At 39.3% G+C, this 16,509-nt stretch overlaps 1 protein-coding gene across 1 annotated transcript in view; it reads right to left on the reverse strand.

The window, feature by feature from the left end:
* Nucleotides 1–14,464: 14,464 nt before the first annotated feature.
* Nucleotides 14,465–16,509, reverse strand: part of CLTRN (collectrin, amino acid transport regulator) — a 35,384-nt gene continuing 33,339 nt past the window's right edge. Inside the window, exon 6 of the mRNA XM_041001218.1 lies at nt 14,465–15,419. Within this exon, the coding sequence (XP_040857152.1) occupies nt 15,281–15,419 (139 nt within the window). The 3' untranslated portion in view covers nt 14,465–15,280. The remainder of the gene's footprint in view (nt 15,420–16,509) is intronic.

Below are 16,509 nucleotides of genomic sequence, written 5' to 3' on the forward strand. Positions count from 1 at the left end.
ATTATGCCAAAGCTCACCAATGACTGTGAAATTCACTGTTGATGAATGAAGTAAAAGCAATGGAAATTTATCCAGATGATTTCATTAATACTTTTTAATATAATATTAAATGCTTTACTAAATATTAAATATTTTTAGAATGTCAGTGCTACATTGATCCTTTGCTACTACTTAGTAAGTACTGTCTCATCTGTGGCCATAAGCTAGCTTTCATTTTCCCCACAACTAAGCTTATAAAAATCCTTAGATGACGAGATGGAGGATATTACTCTAATCAGGATATTAAAGTGGAATATTGGTGTGGGCATTGTGGCACATCAGGTTAAGTTGCCACTTGGAACAAACACATCCCATATCAGAATGCCTGAGATGAAATTCCACCTCTACTTCCAATTCCTCTTCCTGATAATGTGCTTCAGAAGCAGCAGATGATGGCCTAAGTCCTTGAGTTTCTATCACCCATGTGAAAGACCAAGAGGGAGCTCCTGGCTCCTGGCTTTGGCCAGGCCCAGGCCTGGTTGGTGCAGAGTTTTGGAATGAAAACTTCTCTCCTTTTTCCCCCTCCCTCTCTCCTACTGTCTCTCTCATTCTGCCTTTCAAATAAATACATACATATTTTTAAAAATAAAGTAGAATATCACTATTTTATAATGTAAATGGAACACAATTCTATAAAATAATTATTTTATATTAAGAGTCAGGAGATGTATACACTCATTCAGCCAGTGAAACATGAGCATGGTAATTTTAGCACTGTTAATTTATTCCACAATCTGGAAGTACCTTGAACTCAAGAGGTTAGATTATCGTTAAGAGTCCATGGTATTCCTTGAGGAGCTATTATGTCTTCAAGATGGTCCTTGTAGCCAGTTATTAATTGCAACAAAGATGAGATAAGTAAATACAAACCCATGAAAAGAGGCCAAAATACTGGCTAAACTGAAAGCTTGCTCTGGTAGACATGTTGGATGCATTTACTCCTACAGTGACAATGTATTGGGAGAACCATAATGAGATTATTATGACTTGGCGTTCTCAGAGATGCCACACCTGTGAACACAAGTCTGCTGCTGGAATGGGTGTGATTACTTCAGAAGAAACTAGCTGACAGTGATTATAGAGCAGCTCTGAATCACAAGACCTTTGGAATTCTATGGCAGGTGTAACCCAGAACACTGCTGAGCCTTTGAGGTTCCACCTCTGTGCTTTATAAGATAATGATGTCACCCTAAATTTATATGTAACATATTTGATTCATAACTGATAGCTGGGTGACCAATCCAAAGTAGAATAATGTATGATAATGTGTGATAATAAGACAACAATAAAGTACAGTCAAGATGTTTGACTATGTTATTGCATAATATATCACAAAAATAATATTCTGAAAGACCTTACAGGAAAATGTGGTTATCGTGAAGGCAGAATGGCATGGCAGATATTTAGAATGATAACTCTACGAAGTGCAGAATTCTCTTTTCTAGATTCGCCCCTCTTAGACACATAATGTGTCAGATAAGAGCTCATTGGGTTCTGATAAAATTAAACTAAGGGATGTCTATTTTTTCCTTTGTTTTTTTTTTCCTTAAAGTTATACTTTTGACAATCTTTACATAGTTAATTAGGGTAAAAAGTTTCAAGGGCTATAAGAAAGTGGTCAAGACTATTATTTCCATATTGTTCCCATCATGTTTAAAGGGGGGTATTAAGGGAGAAGGCCCACCCAATTTCCCACTCTCCCCAGGTCCCGCATGTTGGGTATGCTCTGAGGTTCTTGCTCAAATGGTTTTGATAGTTCACCAGTTATGAATCACTGTCAATCTTGCCACTCCAAGCACTGTGAGGTCTTTGAAGAATCCACTGATTGACATAGTCCATCATAGAGTCTCTGTTTGCCCCGTATTTCGCTGCCAAGATATAGCTGAGATGGTTGATTGACTTGTTCTGTCTTCTCTCTTTTCTTGGTTAGGATTCTGAGTCCAGCATTTCGATTGGGGAGGGATGTCTATTTTGAAAATGTACATTCTTAAATATACCCAAGATAGAATGTCAAGTAGCTGGACCATTCTTTATCTAAGATACTTGAAAATTCAAGGCCATGTTGTGATATTTTGTTATGGTGCTTTGTTTCTTTAGCATGACTTCTGCAGCCATCTCTGTATCTAAATGTTTGGGAGAATACAAATTTCATTTATATTAAAAGAAAAGAAAGAGAGAGAGAGCTCATTGGCACTAGTGATGCTGGAAAGCTTCCAAGCTTCAAGGTAGGGATGTGTTCTTTCTTGGGGACATCAGATCTCAGGGAAGCTAGGAAGCCCAGGGTGATGCTCAGCAGGAAGCTTGTTAGTCTGGTGTGTACTACCAGAGAGCCCAGCCTAATTTGGCTTTCAATTTTTGTTCTAGATTATCCTGTAATACCAGTACCCTGCCCAGGGATGCTTGCATTTATTTGATTGCAGGACTCCTTTATTTTGTCTTTGTAGAACCTAAATAACTGTGTTAAATTTGAGGGAACATATGAGAGGTTACAGAAATAGCTCATTTCACTACATCACCAAGTTAAGGAATGGATACATCACTCTGTAAATCCTGAAATGCCTAACGTCTGATCTTTAATGGGAACCCCTCTAGAAGTAAAAATTGCATTGTTTCAATGTCATGCCCGTGTGAATTTAAATAGTTGTAATTATATAAGAACTTCTTTGAGACCTCAGAGTCTGGCATATTAAGTCAAACTCTTTTGACTTTTGATTAAGCAAGAGATGTAGTGCTACTAAGTGAAGTTATGTAAGAACTTTACTATTTTGCCATCAAAGATTCTCATCCTCATAAAATTTGCCAGTTTGTCTCCAATCTCATCAGGAATGTCCTTGGGCTGAGAAATATGCTCAGTATACATATCACCATAAATTCTAGGGCAACATTATATCTTTTATAGGAACAGTGAAGATGTAGTAGATCTTAATAAATAATGTTTATTTGGATCCTAGCTAGAAAGAAACCAGGGACCTATTGCCTTGCAATGTGGACATGCTACAAGATGCTATTTTTAAATACCAGTGATGCTCAATGTTTCAACACTTGCTAAAAAGCATTGAAGGCTTTAACAACCGCTGCAAGGATGAAATTATTGAGTAGTTGTGAAAATTGAAAGCTTGAGGGACACACTTAGTGCCTTCCTCTGCATATAGTAGTTGTTCTGGTTCAAAGACTTTCTATCTTTCCTTCATTACCATTACAGTCTTCTTGAAATTAGCTGATGAGCAGGAGTAAGTTACAACTCATTTAACAGCTTGGTTGGAAGCTGATTCAGCATCCTATATGGATCTCAGGCTCAAGTTATGTATACATTTAATATGAACTTGAAATTCAAGAATAGCTTGACTATCTCCATAAAGATGTTTCTGGAAGATCCAATGTATTTGAAAGCACGGGAAGCTCTGGAGACACTTCTGTAACCAGGATTCATGCCTAAAAGTAATATTTTCTTTGACAAGCTGGAGAAAACGGAAAAGATAAAACTCTCCATCTGTTACTCAGTTGATATTTCAATCTTGGAAGTATCTTAAGGAGAAAACTGCTAGTCATATCAAAACACAGAAGTCACAAAGCAAGGCATCAGGTCAGGTCCCCAAATGTTCATCACTCAGTATTAGGCAGTGAAATCCAGCACCCTGGAGAGCTCCAGCGGTGGTGCGGGGGGTGGGGGGGATCACAAAATCTGACAGGTGTTGGGAAGCTAAAAATTAGAACAATGATCAGGTGGGGGATGAGAGTAGTAGAAGAATGAAAAAGATACTTTTGTTTAACAAAGACAATTTGGAAAAAAAGAGAATTCTAGCGTATTAACTATAGAGTATAGGTCTGTGTAAGCTACAAATGATGATTAACATCTGTGTTATACTTAAATTTGTCCCTTTTTTAGATTTATTTAATTTTTTATTGGAAAGGCAGATTTACACAGAGAAGAAGAAACAGAGAAAAAGATCTTCCATCTGCTGATTCACTCCCCAAGTGGCCACAATGGTCAGAGCTCAGCCAATCTGAAGCCAAGAGCCAGGAGACTCTTCCAGGTCTCCCACAGGGTGCAGGGCCCCAAGGCTTTGGGCTGTCCTCCACTGCTTTCCCAGGTCACAAACAGGGAGCTGCGTGGAAAGTGGAGCAGTTGGGACACGAACTAGTGTCCAGCAGGGTGAGGACTTTAGCCACTGCGCCATCAAAGTGGGCCCGAGGTTGAGGAATTCTAAGCTACATAGTGCTGTGAACATACTGTTCTTAAGAAATAACATGTGTGTGAGATTCACCTGCCTACATCTCCCTATATCAGGGCCAAGCAGAACAGAAATCACCTACTCTCAAGATCACAGGTATCAAGGCCTTCAAGCTCAAACCATCTGACCCTCCTGTTTAGATGTGTTTATAATGTGATCTTAACAACACATAGCAAATGGGAGGAATAAATACTACATAGGGTATCAGTCTAGACAAACAGCTCTGACTAGAACAGGAGGGTGAGGTGTGGGGCATAATATTGGAGTATTTACTGTGTGCAGGACACCAACGCACATGGCTTCTCTCCCTGAGAGAACACAATCACCATTGTGAAAACTGGTATTTTTCATATGCTCAGCAAAATTACTGCCAAGCTGTGTCACCCAGGAAGAGAAGTGGGTTTAACTTGTCAGTGTGCTTTTTATTACAACTCCTTCCTTTCATGAGATATGATAAAGTCTCAGAATAACTAATAGGTTTGTTAGAAATGAAACAAATAATGATTTAAAAAATAGATGAAAATGACAGTACTTTTTCCTTGAAATTTGTTGACGTCAATACATAGGAGATAATGTCCAGACTGCTCTGTCTCTCCCAAGAACAGAACAGGAGTAAATGGACTGAAAAAGCTCATGTTTAGTCCTAAGGGAGACTCACTTAACAGTTGTAAACACTGACGCAGACTCTTAAAGGGTGTTGTGTAATCTTTGTCTCTGGAGAATTCCATAGGATAGATCTCCTTGGCCAAGGAGGGTTTGAGTGTGCCCTGAATGAGGATGAGGGCATGGATGGCCAGGGTTCTAGCTAAATCTTACTCTGGGAACAAACCCTAACAGCCTAGTTATGGCCTCTTTCCCATTCCCTCACGCTACTCCCACTCCTGCTCTAAGGAACTCAGATTAATGGGCAGCTGAGCCCACTCTTCCCACTCCTAGCACACACATTATATCTCTAACAGATCAATTGGTGTGTCCTCTCTTCTTTCACGCTCAACCCTCCCAGGACCTCATCTCTCCAAGCCCTTTTTAATAACAGATTTGAACAGTTAGATCAAGATGATAGATATAATGGGTGTCCATGATCATATTCCTCCAACTTGTCTTTATCCATGGCCATTTTTATCATGAAAAATACAGAGAGCTTATGGGGTTGAGACTAGGTTAGATGGGCTCTTGTTACCACGTGCACACTTCGGCTTTTACTCTGGGAAAACGACAGTGGGGGTAGGCAGGGAGAGGTTTGAATAAAGGAACAAAATGGCTAGATTCCTGTTAAACCAGGAGGCTGAGGACAGTTGTAGTTCTGAATGTAGTTTTACCAAAATCTCTGAAATGGGCCTGTATCACTCATATGAAAAGCACAGTGGAAGGTCTTTGGCATAGCACTTAAGATGTCACATTGGATGGCCCTTTTCAGAGGACCTGGTTTAACTCCCAGCTCCTCTGCTTCTGATCCAGCTTTCCACTAATGTGCACTCTAGGAGACAGCAGATGACAGTTAAAGTGCATCCATCCCTTCACCCATGTGGGAGACCTACAGTAAGTTCCAGGCTCCTGGATTTAGCCTAGTCCAGCCCTGGCTATTATGGCCATTTGGGAAGTGAACCAGCAAATAAAAGATCTGTTTCTCCTTCTGTGCCTTTCAAATAACATGAAAATAATTAATTAAATTTAGTTAAAAATATGATACAATTTCAAAAAGAAAGCACAAACAGGAGTTGGTATTGTGGCATAGCAAGTTAAGCCACTCCCTGTGATGCTGGCATCCCAAATGGGCACCAGTTTGGCTCCAGTTTGGCACCAGTTTTGCTCCATTTTCAATCCAACTCCTTGCAAATGGCCCGGGAAAGCAGTGGAAGATGGACCAAGTGTTTGGGCTCCTGCTGCCCACACGGGAGACTCAGATGAAACTCCTGGCTCCTGATTCCTGGCTTCAGCCTGGCTCAGCCCTGGTTGTTGGTAACATCTGGAGAGTGAACCAGCAAGCAGAAGAGAGCTCTTGCCTTGCTCTCACTCCGTCCCTCCCTGTAAAATATATCTTTCTAAAAATAATCTTTTTAAAATATAAATCTTTTTAAAAACACCAAACAGCAAATCACCTGTAACAAGTTATATTACAGTAATCACCAACAATTGTCCAATGTGCTTTGTGGATGGCTAAAGCAAAAATATAACCAATTTCCAATTGTGTAAAGCAGTCTGACCTTTTGCCCCATTATTGTCCTAGTTCTGTGTTCAGTTTGAACTACATGTCTTCTTTGGAGCAAGCCTGAATATTGTGCACCTTGCATGTTGAAGAGGACATGCTCAACTTCTTTCAGGTAAAGGAGTTAATGACAAAGCATTTTAAATGGGAATAAATTAAATAAAACTAAATCAATAATTAAAACACAGAAACAAACAAACAAACAAAAAACCCATTACGCTCAATCCTCTAATGTAATGTATGGACATTTTTAAAAGGCATATGTTTCAACTCCCTTAAGTTCCACCTCTTCTTTTGTTAACTAGAGTTATTAATAGTGGCCTGAGCAATCCAAAGGACTGTTACAAGAATTGAATGGAACAAATGCTTAAAAATAATAAAGTTGAGTGAATAAAATTTCTTACATTATTTACAAAAGATAGTAAAACTACTGGAGTCCATGAATTTAATCAAGGAAGCTATTTAAGGAAAATAATCAACTAAATGGTTAAGTATTGGACAACAATACCAATTTTAGACCCTATAACACACTCAATCCCTCCTCCTGAAGGGACCCTGGCATAATTCTCAAAGGGGAAAGTACTTATGACAAAACACCGTTTTATAACTGCAACCTGAAGCTGCAATCATTTGCTCAAAGGTACCCCAACGCTCCTCCCAGGGGCTGTACAGGTGCTGCTCTCGCAGGGAAACACAGTGTCTGTTGGAGTTGAGTAAGAGCTTTAATTCCCCTTAGAAGATGGCCATGATATTGACGTTGGCTTGTCTTGTTTCTGAGATTTAGATGTAAATACACATTCATATAGCAAAATATTTTCCTTAAATAAATATTTTATTCCTTTATGATCTCAAAATAGTTAAAATGTCAATTTTCACCAATAAAATGATCATTTACGAAGAAACACTTTCTGAATTAATTTTGTTGTTTCTCATTATTTCATTCTATTTAACAACAACTTTTAGACAAAAACAGCAAGAATTGATTCATTTTAAAAATATATTTCATTTATTTGAAAGGCAGAGTTACAGAGAAGGGGCTGAGGGGGGGAGAAACGGGGAGAGAGATATTCCATCTGCTGGTTCACTCTCCAAGTGGCTGTGCACCAGCCAGGCCTAGGCCAGAGGAAAGCCAAGAACCACTAACTTCATCCACATTTCCCAAGTGGCTGCAGAGATTCAAGCACATGTGCCATCCTCACTGGCTCTCACAGGCAGTTTAAGCAGGGAGCTGGAATGGAATTGGAGCAGCCAGGACTTGAACCACTGCCTATTTGGGATGCTGGCATTGCAGGTAACATGCTTTGTCACTGCACTAGCCCCAAATTAATTCCTTTTTTGTTAAAGATTTATTTATTTTTATTGGAAAGGCAGATATACAGAGAGGAGGAGAGCCAAAGGGGAAGATCTTCTGTCTGATGATTCATTCCCCAAGTGGCCGTTACAGCCAGAGCTGAGCCGATCTGAAGCCAAGAACCAGGAACTTTGTCTGGGTCTCTAATGTGGGCACAGGGTCCCAAGGACTCGGGCCGTCCTCAACTGCTTTCCCAGGCCACAAGCAGGGAGCTGGATGGGAAGTGGGGCTGCCGGGATTAGAACCGGAGCCCATATGGGATCCTGGCATGTGAAAGGCAAGGACTTTAGTGACTAGGCTATCATGCCTAGCCCAAAATAATTCATTTTTAAAGATAGTCTTTACTCTTTTTCTATCAAATGAGAGCAAGTGATTTGGCTGGATTGCCTTTATGAAAGCCTGCTCGGGTTCGGCCATCCCAGTAAGAAATGCAGGGTTACCGTTGGATTTCAGGCACTACAGGTAATGCTGGACAGATACCACAGATGGACCTACTCCTAGTGGGATCTGAGGTAGAATTTTATTACCAAATATTTGAATTTTTCTGTATTTTACAATACAATAATTTTATTAATAAAAACTGTCGAGTATAATAAATAAAGATCCTAAAGAACTTGTAAAGATTTTTTTTAAGTCAAAGTAACACAGAGGGATATCTTGCACCTGCTGCTTCCCTCCCTAGATGGTTGGGAAGTCAGCACCGAGCCAGACCAAAGCTAGGAGCCAAGTGCTTTATCAGGGTTTCCCATATGGGGGGCAGGAGCCCAAACATTTGGTCCATCTGCCCTGCCTTTCCTAGGCCATTAGCAGGGAGCTGGTTCCAAAGAGAATCAACCTGGACACAAACTGGCATGCAAATGGGTAACGAAACTGGTTAGCATGCCTGTGTCACACAGCAGAGTGCCTGAGTTCCAGGCCTGGCCCCAGCTCCTGAGCCGTTTCCTGCTAACAAGTCCTGCGCTGCAGCAGTCATGGCTGAGGCTGCCTGTATTCCCCCCGCCCATGGGGAAGAGCCTTGATGTAGCCCAGGCAGCTGAAAAGTGAACCAGTAAATGGAAGTTTCTCTCTCGCTTGCTCTCTCTCTCCCTCCTTCCTGTCTCTCCCTCTGTCTCTGTAAACACTTTCAAGTAAAATAAATAAAACTTTAATTAAAAATACAAAGACATTGGTGTTATATTTTATTTTTTTACATTTATTTGAGAGACAGAGAGAAAGCGAGTTCTCATCTGCCAGTCTGCTCTCCAACTGCTCTCAGGAGTCAGTAACCTCGAGTGCGAGTCCAAAGCCAGGAATTCAGTCTACGTCTCCCACATGGCTGGCAGGAACCTCAAACCACTTAAGCCTTCATCACTGCCTCCCAAAGTTCACAGTGGCAGGAAGCTGTGGTCAGGAGTCAGAGCTGGGCATCAAACCCAGGCACTCCAATGTGGGACATGAATGTGCCAAGTGGCATCTTAAGCAGTAAACCAGTAAACACCCTCCCTATGTTGTGCTTATAACTGATGTGCAATTTTTTGAATAGCATGAAAATTAAGATAACAATTCATTAAATAATAACTGGAAATCAATTATTGATTCCTGAAAGCCAAAATTTCTTATAAAAGAAGGGAATAATGAATGGGTCACTTATAAGACATTCTTTGTCAATGCTGCTATGCATCTTGAATATATAGATTGTTAATGAAGGAGAAGGTATAAGGGAAGGAGGAAGCTAGAAGGAAGGAAAGAAAACGTACAAATTTGCTTGTGTTACTGAGATGACTAGATATGCAAATTTTCGATGAAAGGAAACCAAATGTAAAATGTAATGCTGTAAAATTTTTATGAAGTAAAACAAGATGTAAAACAGAAAACAATATATTATGTTATATGGCCCCAAGATTTCAAAATAAGATCTGGGAATTTGGACTTGGAGCTTTTCATGCCTTCTAATTCTTAAGCTGTATTTTCTGCTATTGCTTTCCTGAGAATGATCAGAAATGTACCTATCTCTGGAATTTCAACATGACTATTCAACACATAAATAATTCACAATACTCTTTTATGATGTTTTTAATTGTGCTGTTCTTGAAGGAAAAACAACAGGAGATGAAGCACACTGAAACCAAAATAGAAACTGTCTATGTTCTCGTTTCTTCTTTGGAGCAAGTACAGTTACCAGCATCCCAGCTATTTTTTCATTCAGTTACAATTTGGTTTTCAGACATTTCTATTTTTTTTTTCAGTTTTATCAAGCAGTCTTTGCTAAGGATTTGGGGAGTGGAATGATAGCTACGTTTTCACTTCTTTTCCACTATATTCATCTCGCACTGTTCCCTCATGACATACTACAGGGTCACTAAGTTCAAAATGAAATGTATGGTTGATGATTGACTACTTTCTAATTACACAATGTGTTTGTCAAAGGCAGGAGGCAGAAGAAATAAGCTTTATTTTGCTGTTATGTTGACTGCCAAGGTTACAGCACATCTCTACCTGTGTAAAAAGCTTCCCCAATCAGGATGTTCAGTGGAGCAGTAGAATAAATCCCCTCTCAGAATACACAGTGAAGAAAATTATCAAAGAGGTTCATCTGACACATTCAGAATTTGCAGCATATCTAAGACAAGTATCTCTCAACCTTTTCTTTTTCATAATTGAGACTTTTTAGGACTTCTCCCCCATGAGATTTTATTGCCAGAGGTATGCTGCTTATCTAGAGGGCCACAAATCTTTATCATATCTCAAAATGTTTTCTCCTCACCAAGAACAATTTATACCCAGTTGGAGATGCACATGTTGGATTATGCTTGCTGGTGGACACTCGTTGGATCCAGATGTTATTTAACCAGTTAAAGACTTCTATATGCAAAACACCACTATTATCCTGGAGTCTATAGCTCAAGAGAGCATGAGATAAAAATGGCTATTTAGCAACTTACATCTTGCAAGTCAAAAAGTCAGATCTCCTTCCTATGCTAAAAATAAAGAAATTCTAATTGTATTATATAGCATATTGTTCTTAAGGCAAATTGTTTTCTAAGAAAAAAAAATACTGCACTCATAACTTGAAACTCCTCCACTTACAGAGAGAAGGGCAGCCTTTGCTTTTAGAAGGGATATGACTGTGAGCTTCAACAACTACTATCTCATTCGCAAATTTCTCAGCACATGCTTATTGAGCTCTGACTCATAGACTTGCAGCTTCCATGAGGATGCAGACTGTGTTTGGCTTTGCTCATCACTATAAAATGAAAGAAAGCAGAAAAAGAACAGGAAGGTGTGGGTGCTGAATGTTAAGGCACTACTTGGAGTATCCATATGTATTATCAGGTTACCTGGGACTGAGTCTCACCTCTGCTTCCAACCTGGTTTCTTTCCACTATGCACCCTGGGAAGTAGTAGATGACGGCTTAAGTACTTGGGTCCCTGCAACTCACATGGGAGACTTGGTAAAGGTCTTAGCTGCTGACTTTGGCCTCATCCTAGCCAGTGGGAAGATTTCTCTGTCTCTCTCTTGCTCACTTGCTCGCCCACTCTCTCTTCCTTCTTCTCCTCCTTCTCTCAATCTCTTTCCCTCTGCCTCTAAAATTAATATTTGTTAAAGGAAAGAAAAAATAAGAGGGAGACCCCAGGCTAAATGTTTTGACCACTGCTTCTAAGAATATTATATTTAGTGTGAAGAATATAGACTATAAACAAATACATAAAATGAAGTGTTACCACCATTATGATTTGCATGTGAGGTTACAAAGCAACAGTTAATTAATTCTGTTATGAAGATGTTGATGGAGACAAGGTTGTATCAGGACTTATGTACTACCTCCAGCTTTCTTACTTTTGTGATCCCTTTCCTCCATAAAAACATATTTCAAATAATCACAGTGCTCTAGAAGCACATCAGCAGGAGGGCCAGCAAAGGAGAACTTGTTGAGAGTCTACAGACAGGCTGTTAGAGTGACAAGAGGCAGGAGGAAGGGCTTAGCTTCATCTCTAGATGTAATGAACTACCAGAGAAGAAGGGTCGTGATAAGAGTTAGAGAGGGAGACCAGGGCCAACCTCGGCATGTTCTTTGTCACGGAGCTCCATCTGAGAGACTGCTGGGCATTTTGCCCTCTGCCTAATCTTGCTCTGTTAGTTTATTGCTGCACAACATAATACCACAAACTTAATGACTTAAAAATATACAATTCATTACCTTGGTTTCTATGATGAGACTGCACACAACTTAGGTAGATCCCCTGCTCAAGCTGCAAAGTTTTGGCCAGACTGAATTCTGTCTTAGGTCCCAAGAGGTCACCAAAGTTCCTAGAGGCATCCTGTTTCTTTTACATTGGTTTTGCCAACATGGCCATTAAGTAAATTGAGCCACCAAATAGTATCCAGAACAAGTCTGCTAGAAAGACACACTTATGTGAGTCTTTAAAAAGTATGCATAACATTCATGTTACCTTTTAAATCTGTTTTTAAAAGAACTTTTCAATAGTTTGTAGTTTTCTTCGAATAGGTCTCCTACGCTTTTGGTTAGATTTATTCCCAAATACTTCATACTTCTTTCTGCTATTTTGAATGGTATCCTGTTGGTTAGATCTTCTTCCATCTTGGTGTTATTTGCGTACACTATGGCTGTTGATTTTCGTTCATTAATTTTGTACCCCGCCACTCTGCCAAACTCTCGTATAAGTTCTAGTAGTTTCTGTATTGAGTCTCCTGGTTTTTCTATGTATAGGATTATGTCATCTGCATATAGTGAAAGCTTGACTTCTTCGTTTCCTATACGTATGCCTTTGATTTCTTTTTCTTGTCTTATGGCCTCTGCAAGTACCTCTAGGACTATGTTGAATAGCAGTGGTGATAGCGGGCACCCTTGTCTTGTTCCAGATCGCAGTGGGAAGGGTTCTAGCTTTTCTCCATTCAGTATGATACTGGCATTGGGTTTTTCATAAATTGCTTTGATTATGTTGTGGATTTTCCCATCTATGCCTACTTTGGCTAGAGTTTTTAGCATGAAGAGGTGTTGGATTTTGTCGAAAGCTTTTTCTGCATCTATTGAAACTATTATGTGGTTCTTGTTTTGCAGTTTTTGGATATGGTTTATAACATTTATGGATTTCCGAATGTTGAACCATCCCTGCATTCCAGGGATGAATCCTACTTGATCCGGATGAATGATCTGTCTGATGATTTTTTGAATTCTATTGGCTAGGATTTTGTTGAGAATTTTAGCATCAATGTTCATCAGAGAAATAGGTCTGTAGTTTTCCTTCTCTGACGGTTCTCTGCCCGGTTTTGGGATTAAGGTGATGTTGGCTTCATAGAATGAGTTTGGAAGGGTTGCTTCCTCCTCTATTGTTTTGAAGAGCTTGTAGAGGATTGGGGTTAGTTCTGTTCGGAATGTTTTGTAGAATTCTGTAGTGAAGCCGTCTGGGCCTGGGCTTTTTTTCGTTGGGAGATCCTTGATGACTGTTTCAATCTCTACCTCGGTTATGGGTTTATTTAATTCTTCAGTTGCCTCCGGACTGAGTTTTGGTAAGTGGTGGGAGTCCAAGAACTTTTCTATTTCTTGGTGGTCCTCAAATTTGTGGGAGTACAGTTCTTTGTAGTAATTTCTAATTATTTTCTTAATGATTGCAGTGTCTGTTGTTATGTTGCCTTTGTCATCTTTAATGCTATTGATTCTCACTTTCTCTTGTTTTTTTTTTTTTTTGGTCAATCGGGCCAGTGGAGTGTCTATTTTGTTTATTTTCTCAAAAAACCAACTTTTTGATTTGTTGATTTTATGTATAGTTTTTTTGATTTCTATTTGGTTTATCTCCTCCCTTGTTTTGATGATTTCTTGTTTCCTATTGTGCGTGGGACTCTTCTGCTGCTGTTTTTCCAGATCCTGGAGGTGTGTGGTTAGTTCCTGTATTTGGCGTCTTTCTTGGGCCTTGACATGGGCTCCGATTGCGATGAATCTACCTCGTAGCACTGCTTTGGCGGTGTCCCACAAGTTTTGGAATGTTGTATCAGAGTTTTCATTGGTTTCCATAAATTTTTTGATCTCATCTTTAATTTCTTCTCTGACCCATTGTTCATTTAATAGCATATTGTTCAATTTCCAAGAGTGCCTATACTTCCTGGGGAGTTTTGAGTTGTTGATTTCCAGTTTCATCCCATGGTGGTCTGAGCACCTATAAAACTGTACCACATAATACAAGGTAAACAACAATAAAAAAAATTATGATGATAGAAAAAAAACATATTTATTTTATTTTATTAAAATCAGAGAGACACAGAAAAAAAAAAGAACTTTTCAAAGAACTCAGATAATATAAACTAATTGCAGGATTATGAAATCCCATCATCTTTTCTATATTCTTTTCATGAGGAGTAAGCAAAGGGAAGTCCCGTACTCACGCAGGGAGAGTGACCACACGACGTGAGCAGTAGGAGATCAGAATGACTGACGGAGGAGATCTTAGGACTGGCCTGCCATACTTGCCCTCCTCTCTTCTCACAGGTGTGTCTCTTGAGAGCACTCCCCAGTAAACTTTCTGTTTGCAACTACACATTTTAGAATCTCTATCTAAGGAGCAACAACAGAGGCAAGGAAGTAATTCAGAGACTGCTGCTGTAACATTAACTACTGATGACGGCAGAGGGAGGTTGAGTAGTAACTTTTATTTCCATTAATAAATGTGTAATCATTATTATTGGAATTAAGAATGGCACATGACTTATCTACAAACAAAATCAATATCTAAACTACAGGATTTCTTCAAACATGTATACATGCAACCAAAATAATTCATTTCTAGGGCTACAGAGTACATTAAACATAGCTAATAAAAATTATTCTCACTATGTTCCACAATGTGAAAATGAGTTTCAGACCACAATCAATCACATGATAAAAATGAGATTAGCACTGTTAAATTAGCATATATTGAACTTTTATAAAACCAACAAATAGAAATGTCCTATTGGAGGCTGATATTCATACATTTTATAGGCAACCATAGGCATGATAACAGAATAAAATTCTCTTTGTAACTGATTGTTATCCATTCAATTTACAAGAATTACTTACTCTTACACAAAATATTAGCAATATTTAAAAAGGAACAATGATTTTCAATGATTTTTATATGATATTACAGGTATTTGCCACTGGAGAGATTACCTTTTATTGGCCTTCAAAGTGTCAATATTTATATGAATGCACACACACACACACACACACACACCTGACTTATTTCCTGAAATATTTCAATCAATAACTACAAACACCTCATAAGCTGAAAACATTTCAGATTATTTTAAGTAGTCATCAGCCTATGATTTCATGGTTTTCATGGGTATAACTGATTCCTTGCACTGGGAAGAATGTTTAAAATTTCTTACAAAAGAAGAGTAATGAAACAAAATACATCATCTGCCTTTGGTATTTGGAACGCTGAGCAGGCACAAAGAAAGCAGAACGGCAGACTTCAGAGAGGGGTGAGGCGCTCCTCCTCCGTCACAAAGGTGTCATTAACTTGCCCTCCCTTCATGTCTAGTGGATCACATGGGATGCCATTTTCACACTTATCTTCGGCGTCACCCACTTCAGATGCACCTTTATCCTTCCTGAAAGCACAGAAAGAGAGTAATTGGAATCTAGGAAGAAAAAGCATGTCTGAGTATGGTACACACATGGAGAGCAGAAAGGAGAATAGGGACCCGAGAAAAATGAAGCAATGGGTGATAGCAAGTATCTTCAGAGATGTTCCAAAGATGACAGAAACTCAGGGAGATGACAAAATGCTGCCAAAACAAAAAGTCTGCAAGGGTGATACACACATGTCGATGGGAACCAGTGGCATTATTTAGAATGCTAAAATATGTATGAAAATGTTTATGAGTGAATACATATGTATATGAACAAATATGTGCATATGGAAAAGTACACACAAACACACGCACAATAGCAAAAGGGATGGGAAGAAAACTTATGGCAACTCGGCAAGTTTAAAACGTTACTTCCAGAGGCAGGTATCAGATATGGTGGTAAAGTCGCTACTTGGGATGCTGGTCTCGTATATTAGGTCTAGATTAGAGATCTAGGTCTGCTTTCACTTCCAGCTAGCTGCTATTGTAGACTCTGAGAAGCATGAGGCGATGGCCCCAGAGCTGGTTCCCTAACACTCACATGGGAGACATGGACTGAGTTGCCTGCTGCTGGCTTCATTCTGGCCCAGCCTGGATAATGTAGCCATGTGAAGAGTAACCCAAAAGATTGTGAAGTTTTTCTGCGTGTTGTGGATATTTTTCAAATAAATAAAAATTGTAAGTATAAAATAAAAGTAAAATTTAGCTCTAGAAAGACAAGTTAATAAAAACTAGATTGAAAAAAATAAATTCTCAAAGAATTTGACAATTCATGGTCCACAAATGTTGACCAACATCAAATTAAAATGAGATTTTGGAAAGAAAAGTCATATTACTTTATAGAAAGTAAGTACCTTATAGATGCTGCTACTGGGCTCATTAAAAAATAGTTCTGTTGGGGCCCAGCACAGTAGCCTAGAGGCGAAAGTCCTCACCTTGCATGCACTGGCATCCCATATGGGCACCAGTTCTAATCTCAGCAGCCCCACTTCCCATCCAGCTCCCTGCTTGTGACCTGGGGAAGCAGTCGAGGACGGCCCAAAGCCTTGGGACCCTGCACCTGCGTGGG

Source organism: Ochotona curzoniae, unplaced genomic scaffold (assembly GCF_017591425.1).
Source record: "Ochotona curzoniae isolate NIBS_2020 unplaced genomic scaffold, NIBS_Ocur_1.0 contig_1274, whole genome shotgun sequence".
Taxonomy (NCBI): Eukaryota; Metazoa; Chordata; class Mammalia; order Lagomorpha; family Ochotonidae; genus Ochotona; species Ochotona curzoniae.